This window comes from Microcaecilia unicolor, unplaced genomic scaffold (genome assembly GCF_901765095.1).
Source record: "Microcaecilia unicolor unplaced genomic scaffold, aMicUni1.1, whole genome shotgun sequence".
Taxonomy (NCBI): domain Eukaryota; kingdom Metazoa; phylum Chordata; class Amphibia; order Gymnophiona; family Siphonopidae; genus Microcaecilia; species Microcaecilia unicolor.
Window position 1 is genome coordinate 111,055 of NW_021963282.1, and position 15,570 is coordinate 126,624.

Consider the following 15,570-nt stretch of genomic DNA (forward strand, 5'->3'; position numbering starts at 1 on the left):
ATCCTCGCAGCCAAAGTTTGGCATGGGAATTGGTGCTAACTCCTATTCTAAAAAGATTACTTACCGCTAAGCGACCATTATAGATGTCCCTCCTCCCCCCCCCCCCCCCCACCGATATTCAGTGGGCAGCAATCAGTGTTTTTTAAAACATTGATCATTGCCAGCTAACTTATCCCCCAAAGTTCAGTGCCGGGCCATGACCGGGCACTGGCACTGAATATCGGGGACTTTTTGGGTGGGCTGGGCACCCGGCACTTATGCGGGCCTGTCCAATATTCAGCCAGGGCCACATAAAAGTTATGCAGCCCTGGCTGAATATCAGGCTGGCTGGCTGAATAAGTTTTAACATTTTTTTAAAGTTTCTTTTTATATATTTTTTCTTTATTAAAGCCTCCGAGCCCCCTCAAGCCCCCCCCCCCCGTCAATGTTCCCTTCTTTTCCTTCCTGCACTCAGCCCTTATCAAGACCCCCTTGCCCCCCCCCAGCCGTGCAGGCAGGCCCTCCTTCCAGGCCTACCTGTATCCCTGGTGGTCCAGCAGGGTCGTTAGTGGCAGAAGCGCAGCTCACTCGCTCCTGCCCCTTGAAGTGCTGGTCTAAAATGGCTGCGGCAACCTCTTGTGGCAAGGTAATGGCAGCCATTTCAGACCAGCACCATAAGGGGCAAGAGTAAGGTGGGTGCGCTCCTGCTCCCAACAAGCCTGCTGGACCACCAGGGAAACAGGTAGGCGCGGTGGGAGCGTCTGCCTGCATGGCTGGGAGAGCGGGAAGTCTTCCGGTGGCAGGGGGTCTTAAAAAGGGATAGAAGGGGGGAGGGAAAGAAGGGGACATTGGTGGGGAAAGGCCCTGAGGTTTTTAGAAAAGAAAAAAATAAAGTTATGTGGGTGCCGGCCCAATATTCAGAGCTGACACCCGCATAGCTAAGCAGTCTTATTTAAGACAGATCTTGAGCTGTCCTAAATGAAGCCACTTAGGTACCGGTACTGAATACTGCCTGCAACCGCATAACCTGGGGTTCCTCCCCAGTGCCACCCCTGACCTGATCATTTTTTGTTTTGCCAGTCTCATGGCATATTCAACGGCACTGTCTGGTTAAGTGCCGCTGAATATTCCCGGTTAGGTGCCGGGAAGCTCCTGCCCGCTAAAATCGCTTTGAACATTGGCCTCTTGGTGCTTACAGCAGATTTTAATGGTGCATAACCTTGGACACCATTTACTGAATCTGGCCCTATGTGGATAGTACCAGGGCAGAGTGTGCGTGGAGCCAGAACTTATCTGGATAGTGGCAATATTCAGTCTGCTATCCGGATAACTTAGAACAGATAGACAGCTGTCCTAAGCTATCCAAATAACATATCCAGATAGCAGACTGAACATTGCCACTATCCGAATAAGTTCCACTGTTGCCTACCTTACCCAGATATTCAGTGTTGGCCACTATCCTTAAGCTACAAGGAAGAGAATCAGGACAGAAGCTTAGTGCCCTATGTTGCCACAGTAACCCTGCTCCTTAACATTATTCCCTAAGCACCAGTGGAAGGGCTACAGAAGAGAGGGTATGAAGTAGCACCAGACTGCACATTTACATCTGGGGTCTGGCAGGGAAATATGAGCATGCGGCAGAGGTTCTGGTACTTAGAAGTGGCATGAAGTGCCTGAAAAAAATGACTTGCCCATGTATGTTTTTTTTGTGTCCTATCCAGTCATGTCCAGGGATAATGTAATAAAACCACACTACAAACCATATGCAGGGGGAGAGGGAATCAACCAATCAGCTTTTTTCAACTCTTACAGAGGCTTGTGCTATTGTGGAAACTAGGCAAACTCATGCGCAGATGATCAAAAGCCCCGCACAGTTCTAGTCCCCTCAAGTTTACAGGGTGCTGGAGATCCGGTGGATCTCCAGCCCTCATACCCCCCCTCGCACCACCCCCCCAAAAAGCCTTGGTGGCCCAGTGGGCCACAAACCAAGCCCCCCCAACCTGGTGGTCTAGCGGCCCTCCTTCCCTGCCCCCCCGTACCTTTGCTGGAGGGAGTAGTACACTCCCTCCTCTTCCAGTGCCGCCTTGAAAATGGCGGCGCCCAGTGCATCCTGAGATGCACTGGGCGGGGTTTCACCATCATATGGTGTGACGCTCCGCCAGCACATCCCAGGATGCACTGGGTAGGGCTGGGTGTCGCTATTTTCAAGGCAGCACTGGAAAAGGACAATGTGTACTACTCCCTTCTCCAACAAAGGTACGGGGGGCAAGGAAGAGGGCCGCTAGACCACAAGGTTGGGGGGGGGCTTGGTTTGCGGTTCACTGGGCCACCAGGGCTTTTATTTTTGAGGGGTGCAAGGCGGGGTAGGAGGGCTGGAGATCTGCTGGATCTCCAGCCCCCCGTGAACTTGTATTGGGGAGGGGGGAAAGGGCTGGAGGTCCAGCGTCACTGGCTTGAGGTTCCTGAGGGGGGGCACGTGGGGCCTGTTAGCATGCAAATGCATGGTGGACAGGGCTCACCATTTCTCCCCAATGGTCTGCAAACCCAAAGGGTTTGCCACGGACAGTGCGCCAATGTTTGCCCGCTGATCACTGAGGAGGAATATGTTTTGCATGCTACTTGCAGTCAGAGCCTGTGAGCGCTTTGTTTCATGCGCTCAGGGGCTCTGATCATGGGGTGGTAGCAAATGCAGGTGCTAGTATGGCGCTAATAGCCTCTAGCGCCCGTGTTTGCTTCTGATCATCAGCCCATCAGGGAGAAAATTAGACTGTGTTATATGAATGAAGAGCAAGAAGGGAAAGCAGAGATGGTGCTTCAAAGCCTCACCTGGTTCTCTGTCAGAGTGCAATGAAAATATAAAATCAGTTAACCCTTTCAGAACAGATACAGTGTGTAGTCTATTACAATCTTGCAGGAAGGAGGGAAAAAGCTGTCAGAATATTTCACTCTCAGCCTACCTCGGAATCCTTCAACCGGACATAATTAGAAGGGAAGACTCCAGACTTTTCTCCTACTACTCCTGTCCACCAGTCACCATCTTTCTTTGTAACAAGAATCATATCTCCTTGCTGAAAAGTTAAATCTCCTTGCTCAGAACTCTCGTATGTGTACATGGCTACATATTCTGGAAAAAGACAGGAAGCAGTTTTAGTGAGGGTTAGGTCACAGTAACCAAGAAAGCACAGTCACAATCTAGAAAATTTCAAACACTGCTCCAGCCATACAAACCAGCCACAACTAAATATATGCAGCAAGTATCTACTTTAGAAAGCAAACAAATCTGAGTTCATGTTAATTATTACTGAACACAATAATTTTTGATAAATCAAACCAAATATATTAATACATGGTTTTATAACTTTGAAGCTAAACTAATTTATTTATGACATTTATATCCCACATTTTCCATACAATTTAATGTGACTAACAGGTACAGAGGAATCAAAACAAATATAACAAATAATTCATAAATACTGCTATTCAGGAAGAAAGAAGATTGAGAACCACAGATGCAGGACCCCAGAAATAGTAGCAGGCAATAGTGAAGGGAAGAAGGTAGGAAACAAAGAAAGTCATCAAGCATCCAGGAACGCACTAGGTAGGGCAAGGTGATGCCATATTGATAATGATAGTGTCAGAGGCAGCAACGAGTTGGCATCATTTCTGCCTCATTAGGAGGTATGGGGCCTGGGGGGGGGGGGGGGGCAGAGTGCCACTAGACACCAGGAAAACAGTTTTGTTGGGAGGAAGTGGGTTATTCATGTGCCATAGCCCTGGCTGTGCCCCGGTCTCTGCACTCACCTTGCGAGGCATTGGGGTGTGGAACTGTGGCATCCTCTGCATGGCCAGCGGGCGGAATGTACAGTCATCTTCGGCACTTCAAGGTGCCACAGGAGCAGGCAGGATGCACTTGTCCAAGTCCTGCCGGGGGAGGCTCCCTGGGGTGTGCGCGATCGCCAGGAGCATTCCTTTGTTGACCTGCGGGGGGTGGATCTTCCACTGACATTTGTTTCAAGGGCCTTCTTAGGCAGGCTACGGTAAAATTATGTATCATACCCGATAATTTTCTTTCCCTTAATCATAGCCGATCAATCCATAGACTGGTGGGTTGTGTCCATCTACCAGCAGGTGGAGATAGAGAGCAATCTTTTGCCTCCCTATATGTGGTCATGTGCTACTGGAAATTCCTCAGTATGTCGATATCAAAGCTCCATCCGCAGGACTCAGCACTTAGAGAATTACACCCACAAAGGGACACTCTGCCCAGCTCACCACCGCCGAAGCGGGGGAGGGGAAATATTCCAGCGCACCACCGCCGGGGCGGTGGGCAGGAAACCACACCCGCCGACGCGGGGGGAACTGGCTTATCCTGCTTCTGCAACCGCGGGAGGAGCTGGCTTACCCTAACACCGCCAAAGCAGGAGGGATACAAAGCTACCCTACAGCCGCACGAAGCAGGAGGGAGCGCCGGCATAATTTGGTTATCAATCCAGCCACCGCCGAAATGGGGGGGGGGGAGGGGAAGCAGCAGCTCACTGTAACACAAAATCGTCTCAACCCGAAGAGACTTCAATTGGAAGAACTTGAACACAAAGTCCTCGTGAACAGGAAATGAAGACTGAACTTGAACCTGAAATATAACCAGAACACAAACAATACAGATATCTGGGAGGGGCTATGGATTGATCGGCTATGATTAAGGGAAAGAAAATTATCAGGTATGATGCATAATTTTACCTTCCCTATCATCAAGCCGATCAATCCATAGACTAGTGGGATGTACCGAAGCAGTACTCACCCAGGGCGGGACATGGAAATCCCTGAACGCAAAACTGAAGCCCCAAACTGGGCCTCGGCCCGAGCAGCCACATCCAAGCGGTAGTGTCGTGAGAAGGTATGAGCCGACGACCAAGTAGCCGCTCTGCAAATCTCTTCCAAGGGGACAGATCTGGACTCCGCCATCGAGGCTGCTTGAGCTCTAGTAGAGTGTGCCTTCAGCTGAATAGGCGGAATCTTCCCTGCCGCCACATAAGCTGACGCGATCGTTTCCTTGACCCAACATGCCACCTTAGGCTTAGATGCCTGCAGACCCTTACGAGGGCCTGCGAACAGCACGAACAGATGATCCGACTTCCGGAAATCATTGGTCACTTCCAAGTATCTGATGATGACCCGTCTAACATCCAGGTATTTGAGCGCAGGGTACTCCTCTGGGTAGTCCTCCCTACGAAAAGAGGGTAGGTAAAGCTGCTGATTCACATGGAATCGAGAAACAATCTTGGGCTGGAAGGAAGGCACTGGGCGAATCAATACTCCTGCCTCCGTGAATCGCAGGAACGGTTCTCTACACGAGAGCGCCTGGAGCTCGGAAACTCTTCTGGCTGATGTGATAGCCACCAGGAAGACTGCTTTCAACGTCAGGTCCTTCAGCGATGCCCTTGGCAAGGGCTCGAAGGGCGGCTTCTGCAAGGTCCGTAGCACCAGATTGAGATTCCACGTAAGCACTATCGAGTGCAGAGGGGGGGGGGGGGGGGGGCGCAGGTGATTAACTCCTTTGAGAAAGCGTACCACATCCGGCTGTGAAGCCAGGGAAGCCCCCTTCAGACGACCCCTGAAGCAAGCTAGCGCCGCCACCTGGACTTTCAGCGAACTGAGCGACAGGCCTTTCTCCAGCCCCTCTTGCAGAAACGCCAACACTGAAGATATCGGAGCAGTGAAGGGCGATACAGAGCCTACCTCGCACCACGACGCAAAGGTACGCCAAACCCTGGCATAAGTGGTGGAAGTAGAGCGCTTCCTCACTCTCAGCATAGTGGCGATGACCTTGACTGAGAAGCCCTTCTTCCTCAGCCGCTTCCGCTCAAGAGCCAGGCCGTAAGACCAAAGGGGGAGGGATCCTCCATCACCACGGGACCCTGATGTAAGAGGCCCCACTCCGCTGGCAGCCGCAGAGGGCCGTCCACCGAGAGTCTGACTAAGTCCACATACCAGGGACGTCTGGGCCAATCCGGACCCACCAGGATCACCCGGCCCAGATGCTTTGCCACCCGGCCTAGCACCCTGCCCATCATGGGCCAGGGCGGGAACACGTAGAGAAGCTCCTGTGCTGGCCACTGCTGGAGAAGAGCATCAACTCCCAGAGATTGAGGGTCCCGTCCTCTGCTGAAAAAATGCGGCACTTGGCAATTGGCCGAGGACGCCATCAGATCCAGGCTCGGCCGGCCCCAGCGTTTCGTGATGTCCAAGAACGCCCGAGCAGACAGTTGCCACTCTCCGGGATCCAAGGTATGGCGACTGAGAAAGTCCGCCTTGACATTCATGACTCCTGCAATGTGGGCCGCCGACAGCTGTTCCAGATTCGCTTCCGCCCACAGGCATAGCTTCATGGCCTCCTTGGCTAGGGGGGCGCTCCTGGTGTCTCCCTGGCGATTGACATAGGCCACAGCCGTGGCATTGTCCGACAGGACCCGTACAGGCCTCAGCACCAGTACCGGGAGAAACTCTAGAAGCGCCAACCGAATGGCTCGTAGCTCCAGGAGGTTGATGGACCATTTCGTCTCTGCAGGAGACCAGAGCCCCTGCGCTGTCCGTCCCAGGCAGTGGGCTCCCCAGCCCATCAGGCAGGCGTCCGTCGTGACAACAACCCACTCCGGGGTCGTAAGAGGCATTCCTGCGGACAGCTTGCCTGGCCTCAGCCACCAGCTCAGCGTCTTTCGCACCGCTGGATCCAAAGGAAGGCGTACAATGTAATTCTCCGAGACTGGAGTCCACCGCCGCAGAAGAGAGTGCTGTAGTGGTCTCATATGAGCCCTGGCCCAGGGCACTACCTCCATCGTGGCTGTCATGGAGCCCAACAGCTGCACATAGTCCCAAGCTCGAAGAGTAGAGGAGGCTAGGAACTGGCCCACCTGGGTCTAAAGTTTGACGCTCCGGTTGTCCGACAGGAACACTCTGCCCACTTGGGTGTCGAATCGAACTCCCAGATACTCCAGGGACTGAGTCGGGCGCAGCTGGCTTTTCTCCCAGTTGATGATCCATCCCAGGGAGCTCAGAAGAGCAATGACCCTGTCTGTAGCTCTCCCGCACTCCGCATAGGAAGGGGCTCTGATCAGCCAGTCGTCCAGATAGGGATGGACTTGCACTCCCCCCTTGCGGAGGAAGGCCGCGATGACCACCATTACTTGGAGAAGGTTCGCGGAGCCGCAGCCAACCCGAACGGGAGGGCTCTGAACTGGAAGTGTCGATCCAGCACTGCAAAGCGCAGAAAGCGCTGATGAGGCGGCCAGATGGGAATATGTAGGTAAGCTTCCTTGATGTCCAGGGAGGCCAGGAATTCTCCCTTTTTCACCGCAGCTATTACGGAGCGGAGGGTCTCCATCCGGAAGTGCCGAACTTTCAAGGCCTGATTGACTCCCTTGAGGTCGAGAATAGGCCGAGCAGACCCTCCTTTCTTTGGCACCACAAAGTAAATGGAGTAGCGCCCCTTGCCAAGCTGATCTACTGGCACCGGGACCACCGCACCCAGGCGGATCAGGTTGCTCAAAGTCTGCCGCACGGCAGCTGCTTTGACCTGAGACTTGCAAGGAGAGTTTACAAACCCGTCTCTTAGGGGTTGGCAGAACTCTAGCTTGTAGCCGTCTCTGATGACTTCCAGAACCCAAGCGTCTGAAGTTACCCTGGTCCACTCGCCCAGAAACGAGGACAACCTTCCTCCTATCTGCACTGGGCCATGGACCAGGTCCCTGTCATTGGGTACGCGACCCTGGGGGCGCGCCGCAAGATGAACCTCCAGGACGGCGGTCCCTACGAAAGGAATGCTGCTTGGGGGAGAAGTTCCGCTTGAAGGAAGCGGAGGCAGAGGAGGCTGACTTGCCCGGGCGATACCGACGGGCTTCCTGGAATCGGCCCTTAGAAGAACCAGGACGGGCACTGCCGGCCCGAGTCCTGACCTCCGGCAACCTCTTGCCCTTGGACGTGCCGAGCTCTGTCTTGTCCAGCTCGTCCCCAAAGAGCAGCTTGCCTTTAAAAGGCAACTTGGCTAGGTGAGATTTAGAAGCATGGTCAGCAGACCAGTGCTTCAGCCAGAGCCACCGCCGCGCAGAGACTGTCTGAGCCATGCCCTTGGCTCTCAAAACATCATACAGCAAGTCTGCCAAGTAGGCCAGACCCGACTCCAGGGTCGGCCATTCCGCCCTCCAGGAAGTGTCCGAGGGGAAGCCCACTGCAAGACAGTCAGGCACGCCCTAGCCACGTAGGAGCCGCAAACCGAGGCTTGCAAACTCAGAGCGGCCGCCTCAAAGGACGACTTTAAGGCCGCCTCCATTCTCCTGTCTTGGGCGTCCTTCAGGGCAGTGCCACCTTCCACCGGCAGCGCCGTTTTCTTAGTCACGGCAGTGATTAAGGAATCTACCATGGGCCAGACAAAGGCTTCCCGCTCCCCCTCAGGAAAGGGGTACAGGCGGGACATAGCCCTGGCTACTTTCAGGCTCGCCTCAGGGGCATCCCATTGCGCTGAATTAAGGTCTGCATGGCTTCATGAACGTGGAAGGTTCTAGGCAGGCGCTTCGTTCCCAGCATAATGGCAGAGCCAGTAGAGGCAATCTTCAAAATGCTCATGGCCTGCACCAGCAGGTTGGGCAAATCCTCTGAGCGAAAAAGGCGCGCTGCAGAGGGGTCGTCCGCTCCATCCGAGCGGGGATCAGTCTCTTCCATCGATACCGCTAAGGATCTCTGGGAGAACTCAGACACGCTGCCGTCATCCACATCAGAGGAGACCGAGTCCCCCGAGGGTGGAAGATCCACCCGAGGGCGCTTAAGCATAGAGGCCTCATCACCCCGATCAGAGAGGTGGGCAGGGGCAGTGTTCTGCTTAAGAAATGCCTGATGCAGCAGCAAATTGAACTCAGGGGAGAAACCCCCCAGTCTGTGCATTTCTGCAGCCTGTGCCGTGGCCCTAGAGGCGCCCTCCAACTGCGCTCCCAGTAGTGGGGGAGAGGCATGTTGCGCGTCCAAAATGCGTCTGGCGCGAAACTCCGAGAAGGAGCTGCGCGGGAAGAAGGGCGTTTTCATATCTGCAGCCTGTGCCGCGGCCCTAGAGGCGCCCTCCAACTGCGCTCCCAGTAGTGGGGGGAGAGGCTTGTTGCGCGTCCAAAAATGGCGTCTGCCGCGAAACTCCGAGAAGGAGCCTCGCGGGAAGAAGGGCGTTTAATTTCGCCGACTTCTTACTGTTGCCGCTTCAAGGGCGACCAAGCTGTTAACGTCTCCCATCTCGAAGGCGGCCCAAGAAGAAGCCGTCCGAGCCGCGTGGCCGGGTCGCGACCGGGAGGCGGCCAGCGGGGGATGGGTATCTAAGGCGGGAAAGGCTGCCGTGCCGGGGGAAAAACCGGTGAACTCTCCCGGTTCCGAAAGGGCGCCCAAAAAGGGCGACTCTACCTTCAAACCCCCCGCTTCCCCGCTAGGTGCGCGAACACGTTCCGGGGAGCGTCTTTTTGCGCCCTTGCCATCCGCGGCCATAGCCACGTGGAGACCATTCGGGGAACCCCCTGCCTGCTAGTAAAAGGTAAAAATTACCTGCTTCTTGCTCCGAGCTGCGACGACTTGTTCCAGTGAGCAGCTGCAAATGGACGTCCTTTTGAACGTTAAAAAATTTTTTTTTTTTAACGGAGCCAGCGGGAGGGGGAGAAAAGGAGGGACCTGGCACCACCAGTGTTGCACTTGCTCAAGAAGAGCCCTCAACCCCAGGTACTCAACAAAACCTAAACAATTAGGCTTGGAGACCTAGCCAGAGCTGCTGCTGTGTGGACCACACCCTGCTGAGATAGAGACATACTGAGGAATTTCCGGTAGCACATGACCACATATAGGGAGGCAAAAGATTGCTCTCTATCTCCACCTGCTGGTAGATGGACACAACCCACCAGTCTATGGATTGATCGGCTTACCTTTTTCCATTGCCTTCGCAACAGTTGTCCTGCTTGCCGTGTGATCCAGTATCCAACCTTGGTTCCAATGTCCACGCCTCGGTTCCAGTCTTTCACCCCAGGTCTCGTTTCTGCTGGCCTTCCCCCAAGGGCTCTTTCCAGAGCCATCCCAGGTCCTGGCTCTTCCCCAAGAACTCAAAGCCATTCCATGGCCCTCTACTCTTCTGGGAGTGACTTGCTTGCTTTCAGACAGGACCCTCCAGACTACTGAAGCCTGGCGACGGCCCAAGAGCTCATCCATCTAGAATAATGACAGATTGCAAAGGCCATGGGCTTGGGCAAGTGGACCGGCCTTGCAGTTACTCCAGCATCTCTGTGTGGGCAGCGGGCGGCCTTTACCGCCAGCTTCTGCGCTCCAAACTGGCTTGTCTGAGTCCTGCCAGGGGGAGGCCCCCAGGTGTGTGTGTGCATGCCAGGAGTATTCCTTTGTTGACCTGCAGGGGTGGGATGCTGGGTGCCTTCCGTTGACATCAGTTTCAGGGGCCTTCTTAGGCAAGCTACGTTCCTTCTCCCATTGCCTTCGCAACAGGTTGTCCTGCTTGTCTTGCAATCCAGCATCCAGTCTTGGTTCCAGTCCGCAGCCAGGTCCTGGTTCTGCCAGGCCTGCCTTCAAGGCTCTCTTTACCCATCTAGAAATGTGACTTCATGTCAGGGAGGCCAAAGGGGAAATTTTGTTTATGTTGCCGGGGGGAGGGAACCAGGTCGGGTGATTTCACAGGATGGGACGGTGCCATAGTGGGGCACATGTGAAGGAGATGGGGCTGATGCAGATCGCGGGGGGCTTTACAATCAGCCTAAGACCTGGTGGTAGGTATCTGGAATTGAACCCCATGGTAGACATCAACCCACAGCTCTGCATGCTTCGGGATAGACGATCAGCTCCTTAGCATGCAGTTTACATGCTGTGTGTCGATGCCTATTACAGGATTGCAAAAACTCTTTTAGCACACAAGGCCATTAATCTGGGACAGCTGACACACGCTTCGACGGAATCCGCAACCTAGGAGGCGGACCGCAGCGGTAAGGAAGTTTCATTAAGCCCTCTACCTGATGCAGCTCCTCCAAGACCAGGAAGTAGCTACGTGTTGATGGGGTCACAGCGAGGAGAAGGCGCAGAAAGGGGCCAGCCTTCCCTAACTGTGAGAGGAGGACCCGTTGCGGTATCGCCCAGGTAGGCTGTTATTGGAGGAAAGCCAAAGTTTGGAGCTCTCTTCTTCTACTGCCCAGAACGCTGCTTCCAGAGGGAATGGAGGGATAGTGAGACCAGCTGTTGTAACTATGGAATTGTTATGGGATGCGATACAGGGATTAAATTCCTGCCTTCTTCAGTTATCCAACTCCTTTAGGGAGAGATTGCAGATTTGAAACAGTCCGTGTCAAACTCTGTCTGGACAAGCTGAAAATCATTTGAATAAAATTACTTCACTAGAAGTTGAGGTTGCTCATTTACAGAGTTTTACAGTTTCAGCTATCAGGGATAGGGAGTTTCAAGCATGTAAGCTTAAGTACCTGGAAAATCAGGGGAGGAAAAACAATTTGCGGTTTTTAAATTTCCCAAAGTCACCTCTTATACCTGCACTTGATATGCTGAAGAAATATTTTGGGGAGATATTGGGAATTCCGACAGAAGGCTATCCGCCTATAGTCAGAGCCCAATACATTACAGGAACTTCCAGATTTTTGACTGTACAATCTCAACCTGATTTAAATCTGACTGAATTCCTAGAGCGTTCTCTGGAAGTAATAATGGAAAGAACAACCCTTCTAGTGACATTTGCATTAGAGCCAGACAGAAATAATATTTTCTGCATGTATTTTCGCTATATGAATGCAGTTTTCCTGGGGTATAAAATACAAGTTTTCCCTGACTTAGCAAGGGAAACACAGAAAAGGACAGAATTTTTGGTTATAAAACCCAAAGTTCTTAATTTAGGTGGTTCTTTGGTTTGAAATTCCTTTGCAGATTTTTAGTGACTTTGAATTCAATAAATTATGCTTTCTATGACCCCAAGAAACTGATAGAATTTGTAAATTCTAAAGAAGGTGATAGGGATACCCCGGTCGCCACCAATAATTGATTTGCTGTATATCGGCTGCCTAAGTTAAGCTGTCTACTGCTCTATTGATGATTATTTTTTCACTGTATGTTTTCTATTCCTGGTTCTTGGATCCAAATTATGTCGACAAAGTTGAAGATTATGTTTTCTTAGGGAAGATTTTTGGATAATGTTAAGTGAGATATTGCTGAAACATTTGTGTTAATATGTAAATGTAAAATAAAAGATATATATATATATATATATATATATATATATAAAAGATACACTGATTCAGTTATTTTCTACCTACTGCATGCTGAAAAGTACATAAGTAGATTTATGGCTTCTCAGTTTAATTCTATTTCTAGGATACATGACCTTTCGTCCTAATATTTTTTTAATTCTCAATTTGTGTTTCGGTGTCTGCACACTTCACATCTGCACATACTACATTAATTCTAAGCCTGTATCAGTTGAAATATTTGAACTCTTTACCTTCTCCTTGTGCTGATGGCTTGGCTGATGGTGGAAGCTACTCTTTTTAGGCTAGCAGTACTTTCTGACGAAGTTGAATCAATGCTTGAAGAAGAGTAAACAAAAATATAAATGACATTTAGACATTTGTGTTAATCTATTTTATATCCCTTACAATGTTAAGGTGACCTGAATGGCAAAGACCTTAAGCACTTCATTTTCATAAAGTGGCTCTTAAAGGTTGTTCAAAAGTGGACTCTTTCTCAAGTACAGACAAATAAGTCAGAACACTGTTATTCATGTTAGAAGCCGAGGACAGAGATAGTTGCCATAGCATAGACACCTATCCTTTCCTATAAGCAAGACATTCATCCAAACACAAACAGAGGATCTGCTGAAATGCAAGAAGCAGTACTCATTAAAGAAGTTTCATAAATATTTCTGCAATTAATACCCAGTCAAAATCTAGAGAACTGGCCAGGGCTTTAAAATGCGTAATCAATTATGATTGAGAGAAAGTTTCCTTTTTTTTTTTCAACCATTTCCAGGGCTTGATTTAAGATGTTAGCCCCATAAGCTTAACTGGAAAACGGTGAGTAGAAGAGGTCCCCCCCCCCCCCCCACCCCGACACCATGGTCCTAAAGCAGTACTACTAAGTAGCATCAGTCTCCTGATAAGCCCAGCTATTTTGGTACACTAGGTAATTACCTGTGTAGCCTATGCCTAAATCCAGGCCTGACCATATCATCAAGTTAATGCTTTCTTTCTGAAATGAAACAAAAGTCAAATACCTTGTTGATTTCCTCATGGGCCTGAAATTAACTTGACATAGGATTTTGGAAACCAGCCTTTCTGACCCTGGACCTCTCCGAACCACCACATGTCCTGCTGTTCCAGAACGGTGATGATATCGTTTTTTGTTAAGTTCAGATGGTTGTCTTTTTTGGCTCTCCATGGATACAAAGCTTGGGCCTGGAGTCCCTCCACTTTCTCACCCTTATTTGGATAAGAGAAACTACATTACATACTTTTACTCTTGGTTAGAATACAGAATCTGAACCATGACTACTACAGATTCACGTGTTAATCCATACAGGGGTTAACATTCAGCCCACGGCAGTCAGTGGATTTTAAGCCGCTTACAACCACAGGCTAAACTGAGCCTGCACATTCAGTGCTGGGCCATGTCCAGGCACCGGCATTGAATATTCAAGTTACAGTGGTCACCTCAGTGCTAATCTTATACTGATCGATATTCAGACAGGTGCGTGGTAGCTTGGCAGATAGTTAGGAAGCCTTTTTGCTTTTCTTTTCTTTCATTTGCAATGGCAATCAAACAAACATGTAAACTTATTTACTAAGTTATTTTTCAAGGTAAAGTCCTGCTCAGAACTTTAGAACTAAAGTTTCAATTCCATGAGAACAAACATCAGCTGACCTGACCCAAGACAGGGGATGGCGAGGATCCAGTCACAGTGGCTGGGGTGAAGGCTGACCGCTGTCTAAGCTGCCCGGCACTTGGAACAGTGAGAGAGGGCTGGGTAGCCCAGGCATCCCAATTATCAGTCTCCACTTTCTCACTATTTGTTGGCCACCTGCAAATGAAACAGCAGGCCTGAATCAATCAGTAAAATACTGTATTGGAGATAAAAATTACTTACTTGTAACAGGTGTCTGAGGAAATTTGGATATTGGTTCTCACACATGGGTGACATCACTGGATGAAGCCCAGGTCAAAGCAATGACTGGAATGATTCTAGAGCTTTCTGACATGCTCTATTGAGTATGAATGGAATGTTCTAGCTCATAACAGTTGCACAGGTTATCACCCCCTCCCCAAGTTTGGCATATATCTACAATTTAGGATTTAAAAAACTGCTTGGGCAAGCAGGAGGGCTTTGAGGACTGGTACCTTGCTGTCCTCGGACAACACCTGTGACAGGTAAACAGCTTTGCTTTCTCGAAGGTTATGCAGAATAGTAGTCCTCACACATGAGACTACACAGTTACAAGATACCCTTAAACAAAATAGGGGCATATACAGCCACAACAATGCTAATGGGCAAAAAATGTTCTTGTTGACATTTTACAATTTGCCTCTTATGTTTTGAAGGCAATATTGAAATAATAAAGAAATGGTCAAAACAAACAAAAAGCTGGGTGCTCTTTATTACGCTCCAAATTTAGGTTAGGGCTCTGTTTGCACTTGAAACTGTACAAGACTTTTCACTTTTGTGGCCATAAGGACTGAGAAAAATATAAAAAGGACAACTGACTAGATAAGGTGGAAATTGGACAACACCTTAGGCAGGAACTTGGAATGTAAGGGAGAACCACCCTATCAGAAAAAAAGGAAATTCAAAATTATTAAAAGGACATGGGGGGGGGGGGGTCAGTTTACTGAGTAGGACATCTTGGAGTTTGGTACCTTGTTCTACTATCATTTTTTTTCTTTGACTGCGTCAGTATTGCTGCATTTGCTGCTGTTATGCACGCAAAACCCCCAAAACCTATTTGACAGGGTGAATTCATATGTAGGTAAAAAAATAATTGTGAGGAAAGAAGCATGAGCTCCATGAGCCACAGGCCTTAGTTTAGGGATTTTTGCCTTAGAGCATTCAGAACTGCCCTTAGCTCTAGGAAACGTATGTGATGAAGATTTTCCTGAACAGACCAGAAACCTTGAATACCCAGACTTGACACATTCATGGTTAGGACAATTTGAACAAAAGGAATTTGGAAGGAGATCCTTCTAGCTATATTTCTGGGTGCTTTGGATTCTGTCTCAAAGATCTTGAGTGGCTTCCAGTCATTGGCATCATAAAATTCATTGGGCCTGCTCATATTGAGATACACCAAGGAAGTGACACATACTGTCGATGCCATCAAGCCCTGTATTCTCAACATGTCTTATACTGATGTCTGCTCACTTTTTGTTATTCCTTCCACTACAGACAGTAAATTATAAGTCTTTTTAACTCAAAACTGCTTTTTAATTGGTGATTATCAGAAAAATCAACAAACTTGTTACAGTCCATGTAATTAACAGGGGACCATTATAACCACAGTCCTCAATGAATGAAAACACAGAGCAAGT

General features: G+C 49.9%; 1 protein-coding gene across 1 annotated transcript in view; it reads right to left on the reverse strand.

Annotated features, from left to right (window-relative positions):
• Positions 1-14,068, reverse strand: part of LOC115459144 (intersectin-1-like) — a gene marked incomplete at its 5' end in the record, with an annotated part of 120,158 nt that extends 106,090 nt beyond the window's left edge. The window contains 6 exon segments of the mRNA XM_030189017.1: positions 2,937-3,103; positions 12,494-12,524; positions 12,526-12,577; positions 13,265-13,280; positions 13,283-13,469; positions 13,912-14,068. Coding sequence (XP_030044877.1) covers positions 2,937-3,103; positions 12,494-12,524; positions 12,526-12,577; positions 13,265-13,280; positions 13,283-13,469; positions 13,912-14,068 — 610 coding nt within the window.
• Positions 14,069-15,570: the final 1,502 nt, after the last annotated feature.